The 23,118-nt window shown below is 38.5% G+C and overlaps 1 protein-coding gene across 3 annotated transcripts in view; it reads left to right on the plus strand.

Annotated features, from left to right (window-relative positions):
• The window catches only part of med13l (mediator complex subunit 13 like), a 73,121-nt gene that overhangs the window by 25,933 nt on the left and 24,070 nt on the right, over nucleotides 1–23,118 (plus strand). For all 3 annotated transcript variants that reach the window (XM_023960551.1, XM_023960552.1, XM_023960553.1), the window contains exons 3-4: nucleotides 20,088–20,172; nucleotides 22,167–22,250. In XM_023960551.1, coding sequence (XP_023816319.1) covers nucleotides 20,088–20,172; nucleotides 22,167–22,250 — 169 coding nt within the window. The remainder of the gene's footprint in view (nucleotides 1–20,087; nucleotides 20,173–22,166; nucleotides 22,251–23,118) is intronic.

Consider the following 23,118-nt stretch of genomic DNA (forward strand, 5'->3'; position numbering starts at 1 on the left):
GGCTTTGTTAATTAAAATATGTATAACAGTTAGTTCTGATTAAGTAATTTGATTGAACAAAAGGCATTTCATGAGTGCACTGCTCCACCATATCATTCCAGCTAAACCTCGTTGAAATTTGGCCAATCAGGGGCTCATATTTGGTGGTGATGTGGTTAAAACTCACCCACTCAGTGTTGCTTGTTTATTTGGTAAACCAGACACTGCGACGAGCCTGACAACATTTTTCAAGTAAAGATAAATCCATATCCACCATTGCAACAAGGATGCTAGCAATGAAATGAGCTATTTCAGTTTCCTCCCCAAATCTCGAGATTTTTGCACTGCTTTGAGAAGCTACGTTCACATAGTCCTCGGCAACACATGTTTAAGCGGCCACATGTATGAAAAGCCAGTGTAAAGGCGTCTATGTGGGTTTGGGGCTCCCGTGTTCTTGTGTATCAATGCAAGTTTCTACCACCATTTTCAGGCACTACGTACAAAACGCGTGGCCATTGAACGCACGTTGCAAGTTCAACCAGGTCAAACTTTGACCAATCAGGGACTCGGATTTGGTAGCGACATGTGGATGACGTCTCCTTTAAATCATGGAAGTGACAACCGTTTGAAAGTTTGGCGCTTCAACATTTCGCACCAACTCTCCCTCAAATGTACATGGTGGACATGAGCTAGTAAACGGTAGAAAACGAAAAAGAACTGGAAGGTCTCTGCTTGTCTAGTTTGAACACCATGGAATAAATGTAGGTTCCAGAATACACGTCAAATGCCTAGTGGTTATGTGGCCTTAGATTGATAGTTAGCCTAGTTGTTGGTTGCGATGTCATAGCTCACAAACTGCTTTGAATAGATATGGTTTTATTTAAACAAAGTTAAAAAAGAGGGGGGGAGGGGGGGGGCAAGGATACAATTGTCAAAACCTCCCCCTCTGCTCAGTTGACCTTGAAAAATTCAAATGGAGCCAAAAATTGAAACCAACAGAATAAGGAAAAACAACACAAGGGTTTCATTTAAAAAGCAACCGCAATAGATGGCCACTGCTTGATGAGTTCTAAAGCTAACTTTACAGTGATCTGTCCAAGTTTATACTGCTTGGCGACAACAACTTTTGGTGCATTTTTTGACCTATTTCCCGCATAAAAGTTGATTAACTGTGTAAATCGTAAACCTTTGTCAGTGTTCATTGCAGTGCAACATTTGATTTTCAGCAAGATATCTTGTGCGTCATGAATTTTGTACAAAAAATTCCCACTGATGTAATATTCCCTAAATATTAACCCTTGTGCTATCTTAGATGACCCCACCCTTACTTTGACGTGTTCTCCCTACCATGACAAAGGTGGATAAAGGTGGAAAGATTTCATGTAATCCATGGACACCAGTGAGAATCACAAATCATTGAAGAAAAAAGGTTCAGAGCACTGTCTAGTGGGTCTAGATGACCCAACTCCCAACGTTAAAGTGCCTAGGATAGCACAAGGGTTACAACAAGGATGACTGATAAAACAACTTTTACAATAACTGAACGCCCCGGTAACACTTAAAAGGATTTGACACACCTAAATGGAATGCAGCCATCATTAATGTGATTACTAACACCTTTTCCTGCTTTGACACGTCAACTGAACTGAAGTGAGAACAGACTCACTAGAAAAATATTAAAGCTGTAATGAAGAGAGTTAAGGCAAAGCTTTAGTTCACTGTAATGTCTATGTTGATGGTTGATGGCTGCAAAATAGCAGGAATGAACGCAACATGTAGTTAATATCAAGGTGTTTCTTTCCTTTAAAACGAACGGCGAAAAGATTGTGTCTGAGTCGTGTCCAGTATAAACAAGGCTTCAGTCATAGCTGGCTGCAGTCACCCACGCAGGCAGCAGCCACATCACAGCGACCAAAAACATCCACAGTGAGACCAAATAACAACCCAGTCAGCCTTCAAAGGAAACATGCAAATGGTTGCTTTTCAAACTAAATTTTTTGGAACAAAAAAATAAAATAGACACGTGCATCTCAGGGCAAGTGTTGTTTATAGCTTTTCAAATTTTGTTGATTTACTAAAAGACTTTTGGCATTATAACAAAAAACAAATACATAAATCGCTGTATTAAATAAGTTAAAAACAATTATGGTATCAATTGGGAGTACATTTATTTTTATTTAGCTTCTCTTGCTAAACATTTTTAAATCAGAAGCAATGATTTACATATCTATCACTTTGTAGGGCTTCAAATTATTAAATGCTACACAATATATTTGTTTATTGAAGCTTGACTTGTGCTTTATTTTTGTTTTGAGAAAATATGCATCAGTTGTGTTGCAAATTGTGGTTTTACTTGACAAGAATGTGGCTAAGTTGCAAAAATATTGTTAAAAAATGAAAAGTTGTACTATAAGTACTTTAAAAAATATGTTCAAGCAACATTTAGGAAGAAAAAAAAATCCCAACTCCACTAATATAAAAGCTTGTAGTCTCCTTTAACCTGTGATTCACCAAAATATTTATATAAAGTGGGTCTCTTCCGTTAGAAAAAAAAGAGTCAGCAAATGTTAGATTTTTAATGCTGTTAAAGGGTTGGTCTTTAGCTTACATAACTTACAACTGACTGCCTTCCTTCATCTGACAGCAGGAAAAACGAGATAGAATCTGGTAAAGCTTCATCTCTGCTGAGCTGTCTGTGAGACTGACATCACATCCACCAATGCATTCTGCCAACGTTCTTCATCCTTTCATCCAAATATTTGACCGTGCGAGTCCTTGTGTGGACACATTTGACTTTTGAGACAAGTCTAACACTTTCAGGTCATTGAACAGAAACCTTTATTTAATCTGCAGGTACCGTTATCTGCAGCTGTTTAACCCTTTTCAGTGTGGTGACCTCAGTGTTTCCTGTTACTTGCAGTGGAATGATTTTCACACGGATGTTTTGTAAAAGTCACACGTAGATTTGGATCTATGACATGGTAGAGGAAAAAGACACATTAAAATTGGGGTTGCAACAGAAACCGATTTGGGTTGTTGACTTTAGAATTTTCTTAAAAAACGAGATGTTTCTGTGTTTTTGCAATAGGCTAATTGTTCTAGACTTTTAGCCAGTCACACATCATAGTTAAATATTATGTCTTTAACTGATAGAACTCATGAGTTCTTGCTGAAAAAATATAAATTTTTCTGTTCATTTGTACAGTAACATCTTTACAGAGATGAAGAATTTTTCAGCAGATACCTTGAAGCTGGAACCTTTGAACACTACAGGGGGTGCTCCTTTGTGCCACCAAACAATTTGTGGCCTGGGTGAATCACAGAGCAACAGGAAGTATTAGTGATTTAATCTGTTTGCTTTGAAAAAAATAATCATTCAAAATGAAGCAGCTGAGGTTTTTATTATGTTCCAATCAGATTATTTTTTTGTACTTTAAGTAAAGCTTCAACTAAGGGTTGTTCTGTTTATCTTTTCAAATTGCTTTAAAGCAGTGAAATTCCACAAAAATCATCTTTTTCATGACGTAAATGTTGCACCAACAAAAGGTTTGATACCAAGTACATGTTTGGTTTAAAAGTGAATTGAATTTCAATGAAGGGAATAGGTAAACACAGCTAAAGAACTGAACGTCTGCAAAGCTTTTAACCTTTTATGCTTTGAAATGTCACCTCCATAAAGCTGCTGTCATTCATAGTCACTAGTATAAAGAAATACTTAAATATAAACCATGCACATCCATTATCAGCACAATGGCACACAGAAATGTGACCAATAAATGGATTAGAGCAGTTCTTTTGCAAAAACAACCACAAACTAATGAGCTAGTTGAGCAGAAAGCAAGAGTGTTCACTGGGCATTGCTTCAGTCGCTACGTTTTACAAGGTGACTCCAAAAATATTAGGTGTGTCGGAATCTGACTGTCTTTTGTGCTTGAAAGCTGCACCTGGGAGCTGTGCCCTCCAGAAACTGAGCTGCCAGCCATATTTTATTCTCCTGCAGGCTTGTCTATGCACACAGGTTTTATGAGAAGCTCAACGGTGACTGTTATCATACCTTCAGTGTGATAGTAATTGGTCAAGTATGTGCGTGTTCATGTGTGCGGGCTGCCAGAGGTCGTCAGGTAATTGCCCAGTGAAAAAGGAGTTGCCAAATGCATGTTTGTGCAGCACAGGAGGGAGGGCTAACCTCTGCCTCCATCTGTCCACGTCCGGCTGAGAACTCATAATCTGGCCTGTGGAGACAAACTCTCCTCACCACTTGCCACCTGCTTCAGAAATACAGGTTAGATTCAGGTTATTACTGTGGATCTGCTGGCAAGAAACCTCAGATATTAAAGTGTCAGCCATAATTTCCTGTTTACTTTTGCAGCTTTGCTTTTCCCTGCTGGATTTACATTTTACTCAAAACAGCCTAAAGTTTTTATTTAATAATTTTCTCAGTAATTGATGATTGAAGAAGTATTGTCTCGTGTGTATGCATGTACTGCATGTAATGCATGTAATGCAAACAGTAGATAGGTGTTGATTAGTTTGAAGTGACTGCACCTGGCATACTTGGCAAGACGAAACAGATGCTGTGACATCATAGAAGTTTTTAGTGTCACCAAAAAAAATAAAGAGGGGATCAACTGGCACAAAACAGTTTATTTATTTTATTTTTAATCCTAAATTATTGAAAACAATGATACATATTTGCTGTCCCAGTTGATTCTGTCCTTATTGATGATAAAACAAACATTTTCTTTTTTTCTGGTATTATATTTGTATATACAATTGAATTTTTTTTATGTGCAATTTTTTTCTATTTGTAATATGTTTATTAATCAATAGCGTATACATAATATCTTTATTATTATTTGGTTATTATTATAACATTATTATTAGCTCACATTTTTCTTGGAATAAGAATGAAATTAATTTATTTTTTTTGTAAAATGTCCCTAAAACACAAGGAAGTTTCAGTTTACCATTTATTTTATGCATTTAGCAGATTTGTCTTATGAGTTTTTATCAGCTTGCAAAACACTGAATAACAAATGCTAATTCCAACTGCTCTCAAAGTTCTCAAAATGACATAAAAAAACAATGTAATTAATTTTCATCTAATATTCATTAAAAACGTTGATAACAAAGGATTACAGTCAGACAGATCCTGCTTATGCCACTGTGAAAGAGCATCTGTGTTCACTACACAATGATTACCATGTTTTCTAACGAGAGAGGCCAACTGTTTGATCCGCTGGTGGCACATATGATGCTCGTACCTCGTCAAATGTCTTTTTGGAGAAAAAATTAAGCAACAGTAAATGCAATATGTTTTTATTACATTTTTAAAAACCACAAAACCACCTCCCTGGTGCATCCTGTGGGGCAGCTTTTGCTTGCGGCTTTCTTAAACAGTGGCGGATCAAGTGTTTTGCTGAAGTGCATCTCAGCGTCTGTTATTAAACGACTGGTGACCACTTTGCTTTGCGGATTATCACCGCCAGAATTCAAAAGGGGTGATCCCCAAGTGCTGCCTCTTTTAGCTGTGACTAGACGATCTGTTAAATGATGGTTGAGAAAAACACAGCCCACTCAGGTTCACAACGGTTTGTAGACTTTCATGGCAGAGCAGGTGTAATGATCGTTCCGTCTCCTCCTCCCTTCAGTTGCTTTGTATTCTCTGATTCTTTACTGAACTAGATAATTATAATAATCAAAATGTTACCAGAGAGTGGAAAATGATCTGCTAAAGAGAAGAGTCATCCACGATGCTGCTCTGTGTAAAATCCCTGAATGGTACACATTGTGGAAATGCCATCAATCCCTAAGGAAGCTTGTAGCTGTACAGTAGAAGCTACAGTCGGCAGACCACTAGCTCTCTGTTCTGCTCCATTCTGATACATCCACTTGTAGATGACTAGATCCATGTGTGTCTTTGTTTTCCTCGTCTGAGCTGGTATCTGGCTCAAAACTGTGGGCTGGATATCTCCAATATTTCTCGCCTTTTTTGTTGCACCTGTAATGTTAGGTTGGGTTTGTGAAGGACTGTGAGCTGGCAGGAGAGTGTGCAAATAGATGGATTATGCTTTTACTAAGCGCCAACATTCCCTTCCACAACTCAGAGGCAGATGTCTAACCACTGCTGCTCTGCAGAAACTATGTTTTAGTAACAATTAGTAATGACTAAAAGACCTCTGGGAAGGCTTTTAAAATATATCAAAAGATGAGCAGGGTTAAGGGTTAAGGGTTTGACTTGTCAGAAATAAGTAGAAATGCAGAATACAGCAACAGATCAACAGCAAAGTGTCAACATGAATCAATTAGAGCAAACTAATGGATGCAGAAAGTTAGTAAAGGCTGTCGGTGGAAGTGAGAGATGTCTTTGAGTGTGTTGTGGTTTTAAAAGTACAGTGATAAATGCTGCCAATGTACATAATAGACTAGCTGCAAAGATTTCCCATTCTGTAATATGATACAAGAGAAAGAAGCAGATCTTGTCTCATAATATATCTAGTCTGGATAATATTAAGAAAAGGCTAAAAATTTCTCCATAATTTATAACTATAGCTCCTTTTCTGTGTCAACAAGTTTGACTGGGCATTTATCCTTCCTCTGATGCCCCCCTTTCCCAAGACTCTCTTCATCATACCCCCCCCCCACCCACCCACCCACCCCCGTCTTGCTAGTTCTCCTCCTTTCATCCTTTGTTGTGCTTTTTTCTCCCCCTTCCTCCTTGTTTTTTGGGGGTCGCTCTCTGTAACGTTAGGGTGGTGAATGTCTGCAAGCACTTTCAGTTCCCTGGAAAATAAAAGGTGTGGGTGTACGGTTGCCAATCATGGCCTACCCCTTCTCTTTAATCCTTCAGGGTTTGGCTTATAGGAGCGGCGGAAACACAAACGTGCAGAATGAATAATTAGCCTCCCAAAATTTGCTTGAACCCAAAATTAGGTCACCGTCTAACATATGTCTCAGTTGGGACTGACTTTGTTTTAAGAAGGGGACCTATGGATATTATAGGAACCTCCTTAAGGTATTCTGTTTTACCAAAAGAGACTGGGAGGCTGAGAGAAGACCTATGCATCTAACTACATTTTTCTGGCACAGGCTGTCAAAAAAGTGAGTCGTGTGCAGAGAGCAAAAATGGAATGATATTCCAAAGTTTGGATATTACACGAAAATTCATTACTTTAAAAGTGTTCCCAATGGTCTTTTAACTACAATTATGCTGTTTTTAGCCAAATAAAAAAAAAACGGTCATTTTCTAGGACATAGTTTCTGCAGAGTGACAGCGGTTCATTAAAAATTCGCTTCTGACTTGTGGACGGAACTGTTGCTGTGGAGTAAGCCCTCATTTCCCATCATCCCTATGTTTATACTCTCTCCTACTAGCCCCTAACAAACTTTACCTAATACATCCAGTTCAACAAAAATGGTGAGCAATTTTAGAGTTATCCAGCTGTACATTTTTGAGCCACATGTCAGCTCAGAAGAAGAAAAGGAGAACGTACATAGTCTGCAAATGGATGCATCAGAATGGAGAGGAGCAAGGAGCTTGCGGCCTGCCAATTGTAGCTACTGCTTCACAGCGACAGGCTTTTTCCAACAGCATTTTTTTCATCTGCTCATGATTCACAATGATTTGAAAAAAAGAAATATTCAGAATTTTTTACTCAATTATAATCTTAATTTTCTTGATTTATGTCCTCTATCATGAGAAAAATGTCACACGAACATGTTAAAACACCAAAAACAAGATTTTCATTGGAGTAGTTTTTTAAGGGAGGAGGGAGACAAAAAAGTAGGAAAAAGCAAAGGGAGGGGAAGGACACGGCAGAGATACATGTAATGAGAAAGAGGAAGAAAGGGAGTGTGTGTTTGTATTTGAGGGGAATTCATGCTTCAAAAAGAAGAAAAGAGGTGGTTTGTTATTGAAGGAGGGACGAACATCTGCGATTTCTCTTTAGGCAGTCAGATATGCTGTTGGTGTGGTGTGCTGCACATGTTTCTTTTTCTTGGTTTGTTGAATTTTTGCTGTATTGCCAGCAAAAACAACAAGTCCTGCTAAATTGATCATTTGGCACCTTCTGTTCACATCTCTCATCTCTCATCTGTGTGAAAGGATCAGTCAGCCGGGACTCTTTGGATCTGGACGGACAGTTGCAAGGATGGAAATCGTGCTCCTTTTGAGGAAGAAAAAAGCGTGCAGATTTCTCCTTGACAGACAGGGCAGTTACTTAGAAGGGGAGAGGGGAAAATGAGCTTGGAAACGAGGACTGGGGGGAAAAATTGCCTCAGCCATGTTTGCTTGCCTGCAAATTTGTGGGGCAGGATGAAGAATCTCTGATTTCCCTCCTCTTCTCTTGCTCTCCTCCCCTTGTGGGCTGTCAGGGTGTGGACCGTGACCTCCTGAACCTCTGCCGCGTTTGTGTGTCTACACACATGCACGTGTGTGTGAGAGGAAGAATTGGTGGTAGGGCTGAAGTCTCCCAGCTGCAGGGAGTGAAGGGGTGGGAGTGGACTCCTTTCCCCCTGCAAGCTTTCAGTTTTGAAATAAAAGTCACAAACCGAAAGAATGAGAGCTTTGTGTGTCATTTGTGTGTGTGTTTGTGGGGGAAAAAAAGAACCTAAATGAGGAATAGAGAGGATCTGGGTTTTTTGTGAGATACCAGTATCAACAGTTGTTATATATAGCCTTTTTGTGCAAGTTTAAACCACATTTGATTGCTTTTGTTAGAAAGTTGAGGTTATTTTTTTCAAGTATCAATGAAATATCCAGCAAGGACAGAATTATGACTACAAGTTCACTTCTCTCTTTTATAGCAGCTAACTTTACATGCTTGAAACTTCTTTTTAAGTTCACTGGATTTATTGATAAGTAGGTGTAATTTTTTTATTTCTACAATTCACCAATGAAAGAATGATGTAATGTGGGATGGAAAAAGCATAAAGGAGGCTGGAAATGTGCTACTAAAAGTGATCCGATTATGTGTTGTTCCAGGATTCGTGTTCTCTTTACATTTGATTTGTAGGATAAAGCGTCTGTCTACATCTTCATCATCGGTATTACATATGTGAAATACATAACAATAAAATCAATGTCAGATACAGGGTCAATATTTATGAAAATACCCAGTACTAATTTGTCATACCTTCTTTGCTAATTGTACAAAAGCCAAACCATGTTCAGGCTGCAGACTTAAATGTTTCTGAAAAGTCTCATAATTTTAAAGTAGAACCCTTATTTTCAATTAACTGTTTAGTCGTTCTCATTGAAAAAGTTTTTAAAATTAAGTCTTTACAAATTTTGCAACTCATGATTGGATAAAGCCATCAAACTATAAATGATGTGACTCCATTACTGCGTGTAAACTGATGTGGTGCAACAGGAGATGATCATTTAGTTCGAACCTATGTTGTTTTTTTTTTAAACAAAAGGATTGGTTTAGGGGTCCAGAAATATACCTGCTCTTAAGCCAGGGGCGGAGTAGGGCAGTCGACCTCTGATTGGAAGATTCCAGGTCCAGTTCCCGCCTTGCCTGCCCATATGTCGAAGTGTCCTTGGGTAAGACACTGAACCCCACCTTGCCGTTGGTGGAAGGTTGGCGCCAGTGTTCAGCAGGGGAGCTGCCATCAGAGTGTGAATGTGTGTGTGAATGGGACTATTACTGTTAAGCGCTTTGGGCCTTCGAGGAAGATAGAAAAGCGCTATAAAAGTATACACCATTTACCATTTGCCATCATTTTGACTTAATTATCTTGCAGTAAATATAAAAAATATACATATTATTATATATATCAACTTTTTTGTGAGAATGGAGAGGCCAAATGGATTTTTTTCCTTGGCATTTTTAAAGGTAGCACAAAAAAGTAGATTTTAAAGAAACAGACTCTTTTTCTCCAGGAGGAACTTCTGCTGTTTGTTGGAACAAATGAAAGACATTCAAAATATCATTAAGGTAAAATAAAAGGCTCACAGTACACATAATATATTGCACTTTTAAATGTCTCATGCAACCTCCAATTTTACTAAAAGAAACACTATTAAAAGGAGATAAATTGCTTGCGGCAATATACCATTTTGCTCTTTTACACAAATATAAAGCAAATAGGGGACATTACCCCCTGATTATCTGAAATAGTAGAACACATTTACAGTATGTTTAACTTGTCTGATTGCTACATGCCGTGGTGGCACACATATTAACCAGCTGCTGCTTTGGGGTGAATACAAATTGGCAATTTAACCTGTTGTACTTAACACAGTTGGTTGATAACTATCAACTGAACTAACTAACTACAAGGGAGCATGATGGGTAGTGATGCAATGATGTCTGAGGAGATATATTTTCTGTGTTGACTATTTAAGTATTGATCTAAGCCTTACCAAAGAGAACTTGATTAAAATGAGTCCTCTAAATGCAGAAGGGCCCCCGGGGCCAGGCAGGGACTAACAGAGACACCACAGGTGCTGCCATTAATGAACTGCCACTGGGTCCGCCTTGGAGGAGAGTAAAGATATTGGTCTCTCCATATCTTTGAGAGAGGGGCTCTGCTGACACTGGCTCCGTCTCCCTCACTTCTCCCTATAGTGGCGGTTAGGAAGCCCTGTGGAGTCCTGCTAAGCCTCTCAATAGCTGCCATGCCTCCCACCTCGAGGCCCATTCACTTCTAATGAGGTGCTCAAGTGTCTTTGGCTTAATGTGAGGGTCAACACACAGGAATGGTTCTGTTTTACGCTGGTAGCTTTTTCACTCTATAAAAAAAACACTTAAGAGATTAATGATAACCTGCTCTTTTAGTTTAATTCGAGAGTAATGTAGTATCATAGGTGTGAGTGTGAGAGTGAATGGATGTGTGATTGAGGATATTCCACCCTGCGACAGACTGGCGACCAGTCCAGGTTATCCCTTGCCTACGCCCAAGTGGCCGGGATAGGCTCCGGCAACCCCGTGACCCCGAAAGGGAATAAACGGTCAAGAAGATGAATGAATGAATGAATGTAGTATCATATGCAAAAATTACAGTGCATGCATATGTATTCCCTGTACACAACACATATTCATTGCTATAAAATTTAAGGAAGTGAAATTATTCTTGATGTTAATTAAGATCGTCAAGGACAAGCGTCTCAACCATAGGTTCCCTAAGTAAATATACATCAAACGGGTCATCGCATAACACAAACTAAACATTAGGATTTTCAGGGGGCTCTAAACTGTCGTTTTCAGATAAAGAACAGCTAGTGAAGTTTCAGTTCTTTAGAACTTCTCACTTCACAAACCCCCACAGAGTTTTGTGCTGTCTCTCAGAAGTGACTTTCAGTGTCATCCAGGAATACTAAGATATTTTGGAGGGTCTTTCCTCATCTCCTTTCCTCCTCTCCTGCAAAAGCAAGAGGAAATATTATTAATTAAATAACTATTACTAGTTATTTAAGATCTTTAAAGTTGAAACACTGATGTACTCAGTCAGATTTGTTTGTTGGATCAGTGTTCCTTATATCTGTGGGTTTGTGGGATTTAATCATTCTTTTTTAGTTGGAAGTTAACATTCCAATTTTTTGCAGCACTATTGAAGCCGGTCACACAAATAGCAACTTGTTATAGCAAAAATAGCAACCGTGTTGAGATATGACTTTTTTTTTTCACCAATGTGTGTATTTGTTGTATGTCTGATCTTGTTCGGGTTGTACTGGAACAAATTTCGTATGTCAGTGTAAAAGCTGTATATTACAATAAAAGGATTCTGATTCTGATTCTGATGTGAAAATAAGTTGTTCTCACTTTCTTTTGAGAGTGAAATACAGTTTCCCCCTGTGAATTCAGATTCAAATGAAATACAGCATCTGACAGTGACTGTATCAGCCATTGATAAATACATTTCAACTGTGTTAAAGGTTTAGTTAGGTGACATGTTTGAAAGGATTTCAGTGTTGAATTGCTCTTTTCAAAAGTGACTGTTTGTTGTATGTCATGTGTAAATCCCAGATGACAATTCATGGGCAAAATTGTCACTTTTGCTGCTGAGGTTTAGAAGAGAATTTGATGCTTACGTTGGATTCATTAAAATTCAGCTTTTCTTTTAAGTTCTGCTGCCAAAGAAACGGTCGTTTATAGAACACAGCGACAAATGTGTTTTTATGGTGGTTTGTGCAAAACTGTTCAGACACCACCGCTCATTTATTTACTTTCCTGTGACCCCTGGGAAAGCACTTAGCATTCAGCATCTATCCATCCGCAGCATCCCAGACATCAAAAGATGTGTGTGTCGAGTTGCTTTGTGAGCATGAGCACGTGTGGGTTTCAAGCAACTAGGGGCTGTCAAATTACGTAAGGATGTCGGATAATTCTTTTGGTTTTTGTGTGCACAGTTGGTTCCTCTGTTTTTCTGTGTTTTGTGATTGGCAGGGTCGGCAAGAGGCCAGTACATGCACTCTTAGCAACACATAAACACAATGTTTTTTATTTCCTCCAGCCTCAGAAAAAAGCAATTTTGAATTTCCTGCTATCCCTGTAAATGCATTTTTCTCTTACATCATCTTTTCTTTTTGCTTTCCACAAGGAAGCATTTTCTTAATTGCCTCTTTGTTTGATATCCATCTTTAACCGATGCACCAAAATATGTTGAAACATTTTGTAGCAGGTTTTCATACTGGCATAATAGCTAATGATCCTAAATGATACTAAATTATTATGCAGTCTAAATGTTTAAGTTGCACATGTCTGCTGATTGGGAAACACAGGAATCACACTCAATATCTGACCCAATTAGAGTAACAAATTAATGACATTTCATTGACAGAAAAAGAAAAATAAAATTAATAATTGCTGAGACAGTAGTGTAACAAGTAGAAAAAATTATGCTAACTACATGCTGGCATCCAAAAATTGTTTTGGTAAATAAAAAATGACAGTTTTTTTTAAAGGAACAGATAAGGAATTAGATCTTATGTGTTTTCCAAAAGTTGGGTGAATTTTCTGCCCTTTTAAAAGTAAACAATTTTTTTTCTTTTGGCCTCAACTTTTGGGTCACTGTGACATTTTGCCAAAAAGGTACTTTTTGGGAATCACATACGGTGGAACAGGTGCAAAGCTAATATGCATTGCATGTGTGCACTTTCATCATCTATACATGTTTTTTTATCAGTTTTTTTTTTTTTTTTTGCATACTTGTCTCTGCCTTTCTAGCGTTATCTCTTGTAAGGCATTATCAACAGGGCAAATCAGTTTTTTCTATTACTGATTTGCATGTTGTGTGTCATTGCGTGCACAGTTCCTGCAGGAGTTAGTATATATTTACAAATGACATGAACTGGGAATGAAACACACGACAATAGTTATTAGTAACAATAACACGAATTTAAATATGTATAGTAAAGGAAATGCCAGAAGTATAAATTGCATTCTTCTCTAAGCTGACTCTTTGCATGTTAAGAGTGTGTCTATAAATGTCTGTTGAGTAAACCGACCACAGACACATTGATTTCAAGATAGGAGCCATCAGAAAGTTCCCGTTTTTGCTTCATTCACTTTTCCAAGGCAAATAACCCCCAGTGGCGAAACACAACAGAGAGCAGTGGATGTGGAGCAGAGAAGAAACAAGGGGAAAAGTTGTGAAAGGGATCAGTGAGAGCTGCTGTGTTGACATTGGCTGGATCTCTGCCAGCCATTCGTTCTTACCCTCCACTTTGACCTCAGCTGAGGAGAGGGGGTGCTTTTCTGGCTGCAACTTGACTCCACCACTTCAAGCTGCGTCATTTTTTTAGGAGTAAGAAATACTAAAATTAATAGAACAAACAAACAAAAAATCTCAAACAATTTTAGTCTCTTTTGAGTTTTTGCGTATATGAGAACATTTATGGCACAACATGCAAAACCTGGTCCATTTCCTTGCCTCCTTGCCTGACTCACCCCCACAAGTATGCAAGCAGCTTTGGCTCAGTCACCTAATTGATTCCAGATTTCCCCTTCATCTGTACACTCTTTCTGAGACTCTAGTTTCTCCTCCTCACTGTCACCGCTGCCCTTCATTCCCTTCATTCCCTTCATCACTGGGAGCCTTCTGGATCTTGGAGAGAATCATTAACTTACATTAACAAGCGCAATATAATTCAAAAAATATATTAAGGTATGAAGTACAAAGAAGTCATCCACCAGAAGTTGTTAATTTGACCTTTTACAGACAGAACTAGAAGAGATGGAGATTGTGCCAACAGTTTAGAGGTTGTAAAAATTTGCAATCTGTTAAATTCAAAAGTCCACAGTGTTTCGTCTTAACTACCCTATGAAGTCTGCAGTGCCAGTGGTGTGTTTAGCGACATGGTTTCCACTCTGCTGAGTAAATGTGTGGCTTGCTGTCACAAGGAGGAAGCCGACCGAGAAGGTAATTTGCCCTTCTCTTTATTCTGATGTAAAATCATGTACTGGCTCAAACATGATGTCTAAGTAAATGCACTTACATTTGTGTGGCTATTTGAAGCATCCTGGCTGAAAAACGATATCTAAGGTAACAGACGAGGATGTAAAGCTGCAGCAAAAATACAAATCAGTATTTGATTTATGTTGTTCCTCAAGCTCTAGGGGCAATAAGTATGTCCCCTATAACTATTTCAGCAACAATTTTTTTTACCTATTTTTCTGTTTATGTGTTCACACACCTAAAGGGTCTTTGTCAGTTTAGCCTGCTTGAGTTTGAAAACAGAAAAATCCTGAATGACAGAAATAGTTCTCCGCTACTGTTCCTGCAAATCCAGACACACACAGGCCTTTTTCTTTCATTTGTTCCTTCAGGTCTGAACTGCTGGAGCCAGAAGTGGGCAAAAGCAAAGCGTGAGAACTCAAAACTCACTGCAGTTATGCAACACTCCTTCACTGTATCAGATTAGTCTTAAAGGAAACAAAAATGTCGATTGTAAAAAAGTGACAACCATGTTATCCTTTTCTTGTGCAAACACTAATAGGCAATTTCTAAATTAGAGATCATGTTTGACAAAAAAGATGGGTTAGAACATTCAATTTTTGGGTCTTTTATTTTTTAAAGTGTCTTGGTGAACTGATATAATATTAAGAAAGGTAAAACATTTAATAAAGTTTATAGGATAGTAAAGAAATGTGGACAACAAAGGCATATAACAAAAATCAGTGTGAACATAAACAGTGTTATAATCAAAAATGTTATTCAACTACAAGGGAACATTTTATTTCTTTGACATATAAGATAATCGACGATGTCATCTATTTTACAATTACTGTGTATTTATAACTGGTTTCTTCCATGTTAAATATGGAGACTCTGTCTCAATCTGAGCTGCAGGCTGACATAAAAACTGAAATAGTTTGCTTGGTAGCATTGCACATGCTGCTTGTATTTCAAAATGCTTTTCTCTCTTTCTGAGCATTGGTTGATTATTTGCCTATTCCTTCCTTGCTTTATCTGGCGGAAAAACTACACAGTTAAACAAACAAAGTGTTGTCAATTCTCTATGGCAAAAGCTGAGTTGTTTCCAAGCCATGCAAATAATTATGCAGAAATGCAACAAGGTCAGATTATAAGGGGCTTTATGCCAGCTCAACACAACATCCAGGTCTTACTGCTCATTTGCTGCACGTCTCTAGTGCCCAGTTACATCCCCTCTTGACCTACAGCTAATTTAGGGAGGAAAGACACCAGGTAAAATCTCTTTGTCCAGCACAATAATGCACAAACTGTGGCTTGACATCTGGACTAAAAAACGGACTATATTGGAGAGCTGCTTAAGCAGCTTTCCAAGCAAGATTAAAAGATTATTAGTTTATTAGTAATTTAAGAAAGGAGAATAAGATCTCTTTATATTTTAAACATTAGATATGTTCTTAACTAAGATTCTTTTTTTAAGAAAACTTTTATCTTTAGTGGTAAAAAAAAAAAAAAGATTTACCAAGAAATCGATTTATTTTCTAGAATGAAAGTTTTACTCCAAGTTAAATTTCTAGAGTTAAAACCACAGACTTATACCAACAGCAGCAACTGTTATTTTACGTCACCTATAGGGTTCCAAAGAGAAAAAATTGATTTAATGTTGGACTTTTGATCATGTGTTTAAATTGGAAAATGCACAAAATAAAAAGGGTAAATTGAACATTTTTAAGATTTCATATACATCCTACAACTAATTTATAATTGAAAATAAAAGAAGTTTTAAATAATTTAAAAAAAATGGAACAAGCAGTTTTACTTTATATGGTAGGTTTGAAAGCAATTTTGAAAACGTAACCAAAGTTAGATAAACTTCTGGGCTTTTGCAAAATATTCCATCTAGCTATTTTCCACTGCTTATTTCAAGTGGGATGGGGGGAAACATTCAGAGTAGATAATTCCCTTTCTAAAGAACACTTCTTCCAATTTTCCTGGGGGGACCTCAAGTTGCTCCCAGGCCAGCCAAGAGACATAGTCCCTCCAGTACATCTTGGGCCTTCCTCAGAGCCTCCTCCCAATGGGACAGTCCCAGAATGGTAGCCTAAGGAGGCGACCAGGTAAATCTTTTTTTTGTTGAAAGATTTGATCAAATACTAAGACAAGAACAACAGAACATATATGCATACATTCACACCCTACCAGGAAAGATACACCAGCTCAGATAGGGCAGGTCATTACTTCTGTTGCAGTAGGGATTGCATGAAATCTCATACGCATCTTAACCCCTACAATAAGGACGACAAAGCTGATGGCGTGCACTCAGCAACAACACAACTGGACATCACAGCTGCCCGAGTTATTGATCCAAGTCAAATGAACAAATGAGACTGAGGGAGAGAGGGGAGGAAGGAAACGAGCTGATCGAGGTCATCTTGTGCGAGATAGAGTGTTGTCACAGCTCAACTCCTGCCTTCTCTCCCTTGAAAATCAATACTATCCTTTTTTTTTTCACATATAGTGCTGAAATGGTGAACGGTCTGTCCCTCTAGTGGTCTGACATCAACACAGTCTAGAGAAGTGAAAGAATGAAGCACAGATAGAAAGACAGAGAGGTGGAAAAGGTAGGGAAATGAAGGAAAAGAGAGAAAGAGAGGCGACCCAGTTCCATCACTGCTTGTTTGTGTTTGGAGTGGAGTGGAAGTTAAAAGCATGGTGGCACAAGCAGCAGAGTGGGAGGGGGGGCTTGTGTAAAGGAAACATGCGTGTGTGAGAGTGTGACCTCACTGTAAACACCATGCAAAGTTGGGTGTGCAAGGTCATTTTGGAAGTTGGAACCTATTTTTTTTTCCGTATTTCACAACAAATTTGTCACATTTTTGACACATTTTCATTTATTGTTTTGTAGTTTATTTACTGTTGTTGGTTTAGAAAACTTGAAAGTAATCAGAAGTCAAATTGACAGTATTTTCTTAAGAGTTTCTTACTGTTTCCCATTTAAGTACAAGTGCAGTAAAACTAAGAAAACACAACAACTGAAGTTTCATGCTTGTGGTTATCAGCGCGGCGTGTAGGAGCATGTGGCTACTTCCTTTTCTTTTCTACAGTCAGTAGTTTCCTGTCATTTTTTAAAATTCTTTTGAGAAAGTTTTTGAGTCACATGCTTTTGGGGATTCCCATAGTTCTCCACACATTGAGTTCACATCTGCTGTAGAACACGTGAAAATGATGCAGGCCTGCTGTTGTTTAACTATTAAGTGTGAAAGAGAGGTTAATCGTTTCCAGTTTATTTATTTTTTATTATTTCAGCCTTGTTCCACTTTCTTGTTGGGTGGGATGATAAGATTGATGCTATAAAGCCATCTTGCACTTTTAGCAGCCGTAGACATGCAGCAATGTTTATGGCATGTTTTTGTCTTTTAATTAACTGGCAACGCAAAAAAAAAAAGAAATCATGGTAACTGGATGACTGTTGGTGAAATGTCAGTTTCATGGTGTGTCTCACACCCCTTTGGGATATTACTACTCTAAAATATCAGATAAATGTTTTATTTCACACTCTATTTTCGTGGATGCCTGACCTTGATTTCTTGTTACAGCGATGTGTCACACCTTGTGTTGATATGGTGCAGTGAGCTGGCTCTTTGACAAATCCACTACAGTGTAAACATGAGCTTCTGATGAGGATTGCATGTTTTCGGCCTCTAAAGAAATGCCCCAGTCGCTGTTCTAGACCGCTGACCCTCAAAAGTCAAAAGTAGAAGAACCAAAAAGACCAAAACGTTTCTATAAGTCAGCGCTGGATAGTTATAGTTTGTTAGTCTTAATGTTGGCAATGTGAAGCTACCTTCACACCTGCTTATAAGCAGCCACTTTCAATGAAAATTCTGTAAAGAAACTGATATATACATATTGGATTCATGTGTAGCAATGCAAGTTTCTATGACCATTTTCGGGCTCAACATACAAAATGCCTTGAATGCGCATTGAAAATTAAACCAGGTTAAACTTTGATCAATCAGGGACTCGGATTTGATAATGACGTATGGACGACGTCTCCTTTATATCACGGAATTGCCAACCATTTGAGAGCTATGAAAGACAAAGCCTGGAGCAAGATTTGTGGGATTGACGTTTCGCACCAAACCTCATCCAACTGGTGGTGGACAAGCAGTGGTAAACTGCATTTTAAAAAAAACAAGGCCCCTTTCTTCCCTGTACAGTGTGAACACACATTCAAGAACCCTCATTTAGCAGGTTCTTGAACGCGCGTCACATGCCTGGTGTGTCCCTAGTTTTAGGAGTCAGTCTCATAGTTTTGGAGTCAGCATCAGCAGCTGATCAGATCTGGCTATGACAGATATCACTGTGGATGGCTTTTTAAATTCTGGGAAAGTTTTTAAAAGAAAAAAGTTTTAGAAACGAGAAAAAGGAAGATATTTAGGCAGTGAGAGCTAATGAGAAGGATTTTTCTGGAGACTTGGCGTTCTGCTCATGGTGCCTGCTGTATCTCTCTCCGCTGTCGAAGAGCTGGCTAGAGCGAGCTTCCTGTCTGAGCCCTGAAGCAGGAGTAAATGAGGGGTGGGCGGGAGGAGGGAAGGGGTGAGGGTGGGGTGGCGGAGGGGTGTTGGAAGAAATAGAACAGAAGACGGAGGAGAAGGAGGAGGGTGAAGGGCGGGAGGGACCAGTGCTGAAATTGAATCCCAGGGCGCCATGTTCTCACAGCCAGCGTTTCCATGGTTACAGGGTAATTCTGGCGAGTAAGGAAATTTCATTCACTCTGGTATTAAGAATAAGAAGAGGGAAAAAATAAATAATGGAGGGAAATATCAACAAAACAAGTGGAAAAAATACATAAATGACTCCAGAAAAAAAAAGAACAAAAAAAGGAAAGTGTTGAAGATAAAAGAGGAAGAAAGAGGAAACATCTACAGGGTTTATGCCACCCATCCCCCAGGCGAATTGCCTCTGTCTGTCTGCCATTCTTTTTTTTTTTTTTCCTTCTCATGTGTATTTCTGTGATGCTGGGTTTGTTTGCCACCACCCTATAAGCAAACACTACTCCCACCCACAATCCTCTACTTCTTCCAGTAGCCCTGCAGGTATATGGCAGAGAACAAAGAGAAACACTGCTAACTGGCCATTTTCTATGCATTTGTCAGTGTGTATCTCCTCACTGGGAAGAAAGCTCTGGGAGTTTGTGCCAGTGCAGTTTCAGGGAGGGGTTCAAGAAATCAGGAAACAGCAGGATTGTTCACGACATATTTGGCACATTTGCGAAACGGCTGACAATATCTCTGGAGCCTGGGAAAAGTGGATTTCAACACATTTGTCTGTAATTTCAAGGAAAATAAACAGTGTTGACCTAAAACTGCTTGTGCATGTGAAAACCTGAGCGCACAGCCATGTGTGTCAGCCTGTAAAGATAGAGGCACACTCTCACTCTCCAGCTAACAAGGACTGACAACTGCATGGGGTTTGACAGGGTTGTTGCTGGAGCCAATGTGACATCTGTACAGCCAAGCAACCTCTACACACACATTTCTGTGCACGAGCATCATCTTGATTTTTGAAATGATGTGTTATCATCAGCCCATGAGGGAATTGTCTGTCTGCCATCCACAGACACATGCAGCTGACAATCTATCAAGGTTATGTGTTCATATATTCCATTATTACAGAACATTTATTTAAAACTATAACCTCTTTTTTTTTCTTGTTTGCCCTTTTAGTGGCTGAAGAGGGGCTTTGGGAGTGTGGACTATCCTACGAGTGCAGGACCCTCCTGTTCAAGGCGATACACAACCTGCTTGAAAGGTAAACCTCTTTCCAAAAGCTTCCTGAACAAGAAAGAAACACTCAATATATATGTTTTGGAGATTTAAAGATTTGTCATCTAAAGTAAGTTATCCTCAAAGTTTCAAAACCAGAACTTAGATATAAAGGAACATATTTCCTGAAGCAACAGTTTATATATTTCTTAAAATACTTTGGTCAAAAGGTAACAGGTATGGGCAACTTTAAACTAAAAGATGCAAGTTAAAATAATTTCTTGCAAAAATTACGTGGAAAGGTGCTTCAGAATTATGAAGTATAGAATAAATAATGTTTCAAATGAAGCATTATGTTGTTAAAATTAGTATATTGGGCATAGAACAGGCTCTTATTACTCTTTTACCAACTAAACTTGAAAAATATAAAATCAAGCCGTCAAAAGAGTTTTTTTTTAGGAACAGTTAACCCTTTAATGTAATGTAATGAAAGAAATTCTTGCAAATAAAACAGAAGAATATAATAAAAATAGCTAAAAGTGAAACTGATTTCCACCTTTGGCTTTCTTTTATACATTTCAACCTTAATGAAAATATAATCTGAGATCAGAATCACTTGCTAAGCTTTACTTTCTGAGTCGAAGCCATCTGTTAAATGAAGCAGCACATATTTCCTCTCTATTAAGTTAGGCATCAGTAATCATCAGAGGGGGCAGGCTGAATTAACCTTCCTATTACCTTGAAGCTGGCTCCTTTTATAGCGCACTGTTTCAACACTAGAGAGATTGCTTTCACTTCCTCTTTCATATCATACAGATAAAAGTGATCCCTGGCTCGAGTCAGGATCATGATACAAACAAAGTATTGTACATTTTTCACAATGTCAGCAATGCAAGCTTGTAAAGGTGTGATAATAGATTTTAAAACTGTTTTGGATAAAAAAAAATTCTCCTTTTGTAATTATTGAGTTGTATGTCAGACAACGTGTGTAATGGAAAATAAAGAATAAAAAACTACAGATATTTAGTCAAAAAGTTAAGGTAAAATTATAAAAAAGCAAAAAAAAAAAATTCACAAGAAGTAGTTTAATAAACAAACACTATGGAAATGAAAGTTATTATTGATATTCCTATTGTCAATGATTTTTTAATCAAAGTATTTAAAAGCATACAATTAACAGATTTTAGTAAAAAGTATGGATTTACTGTGTTTTGAGTGTTTTTTTTTTGTGCATTTGAGTAATAACATTTGTTCAAAAGAAAGCACAGGTGGAAAAGAACACAAACTTATCAGTTATTTTGTAGGTGAAGTCCCACTGTCACAAAACGGGGAGACAGCTGGTTCCAATTGCAGCAGGTTTATTTGGTCAGCTAAAGGGTCAGGCAGGCAGGGGTCAATGAGGAGTATGGGAGCATCAGAGAAGGAACAGGAGTAGTCAGGATCCAGGTGAGATTTGGGGAAGGCGGCAGGCAAACAGAGTCAGAGACAAAACACGGTCAGGAAATCAGAAGATCTGGTCCGAATATTACACTCGGTAATGGAGGCAGAGTGGCACCAACAATTCTTTGCACTGAGTGAGGCTCAGTGTAGTGCTTAAGTGTACTGTGAGTGATTGCAAATGAAAGTCAGGTGTGTGGCATCCAGAAACTGCGCCTGGGTTGCTGGGAGATGAAGTGCACTCGAAACTCTGGAGACGGTTTCCTCCTATGACCAGGGGCGGAGACAGAGCTCTGACTCCCACAAACTTATTAAAGAAATTCAAAATCATTTGCTTGAAGCACATTTATTTTGAAAAGACTTTACATAATAGAAGGAGTTAACAGCTTTTCCTCCTCACCTATTTGTGTAGTATTTTAAGCCAATCACAACAGAGCCTATTGAGTAGAGTGAAGGGTTTGTAACCAGCTTGTAACCATATTAATAATAACTATATACATTTGAGTATTTAGTTTTTAAGATGAATAATATATTTTTAACATGCCATTCATCAAAAATGTTTTTAAGATTGTGATTATTTTGTTGTTCTCCTTCATGCTACAGGTGTTTGATGGATAAAGGCTTTGTAAGGATTGGGAAATGGTTCTTCAAGCCACATGACCTAGAAGAAAAGTCTTTGGGCAACAGGTAAGATATGTTCTCCTTTTTTTTTGTTATGATGCGACTTCCCCAGCACCATTACCTCATTTTGTTATATACAGTACAGCAGCATATATGGCCATGAGTTCAAACACTGAGACAATGTCTGGTTTTCATGGAACTTGGCATATGTTCTGACGTTGCCACGGTGGCTTGATGGTATTGGACTGTTAAAAGTCAGAGCAGTGAATGACATCCAGAGAAGGTGAGAGCATAGCAGAGTTCATACAGCTCTCTGTCTCTGGATATGGGTCTGTTAAATGTGTGTGTCGTGGGGGTGTGTATGTGTCACGCTGTGTAACTGTGTTGTCAGCGTGGCAGACACGCAGAGACAGGCAGAAAAGGAGTAAAAAAAAAAAAGAGGGGTGGGTGTTGTGATCGTTCAACTTGTTGCTTCAGCGATGATAGTTTTCTCTCACAGCTCAGTCTGCCCACTTCAGCTTTTTATCTGCTGGTGATGAGGCAACATTCTTCACATCTGTAATATAGCGCAGTTCAAAAGTAGGCTCTGAGGAAATCACTTAGCTCTTAAATGTCGTTCTTTAAAATATCTTGCGTGTCTTTAAAGCCAATGACGGAAAGAAAAAAAAAAGAGATTTATAGGGAAATGTTTTGGCTGATTGCTTTGTCATCGAAATGTGGTGCAAATTCAATGTTGTACAGGAAACTCACTAGAAAGTTGCTGACAGAAGTGCTGGTTGTTTTGTAGCAAACCGAAGTTTCGCTGAGAGCAGGTGGAAGTCCCACTGTAACGCACACAGTGTGTGTTAGCTACTTGCACTGATAATATCTGAGGAATATGGTGAAGAGTGCAGACGTGATTGTGACATCGTTGTATTTGAAAGCACCTTCATAG

This window comes from Oryzias latipes, chromosome 12 (assembly GCF_002234675.1).
Source record: "Oryzias latipes chromosome 12, ASM223467v1".
Lineage (NCBI taxonomy): Eukaryota > Metazoa > Chordata > Actinopteri > Beloniformes > Adrianichthyidae > Oryzias > Oryzias latipes.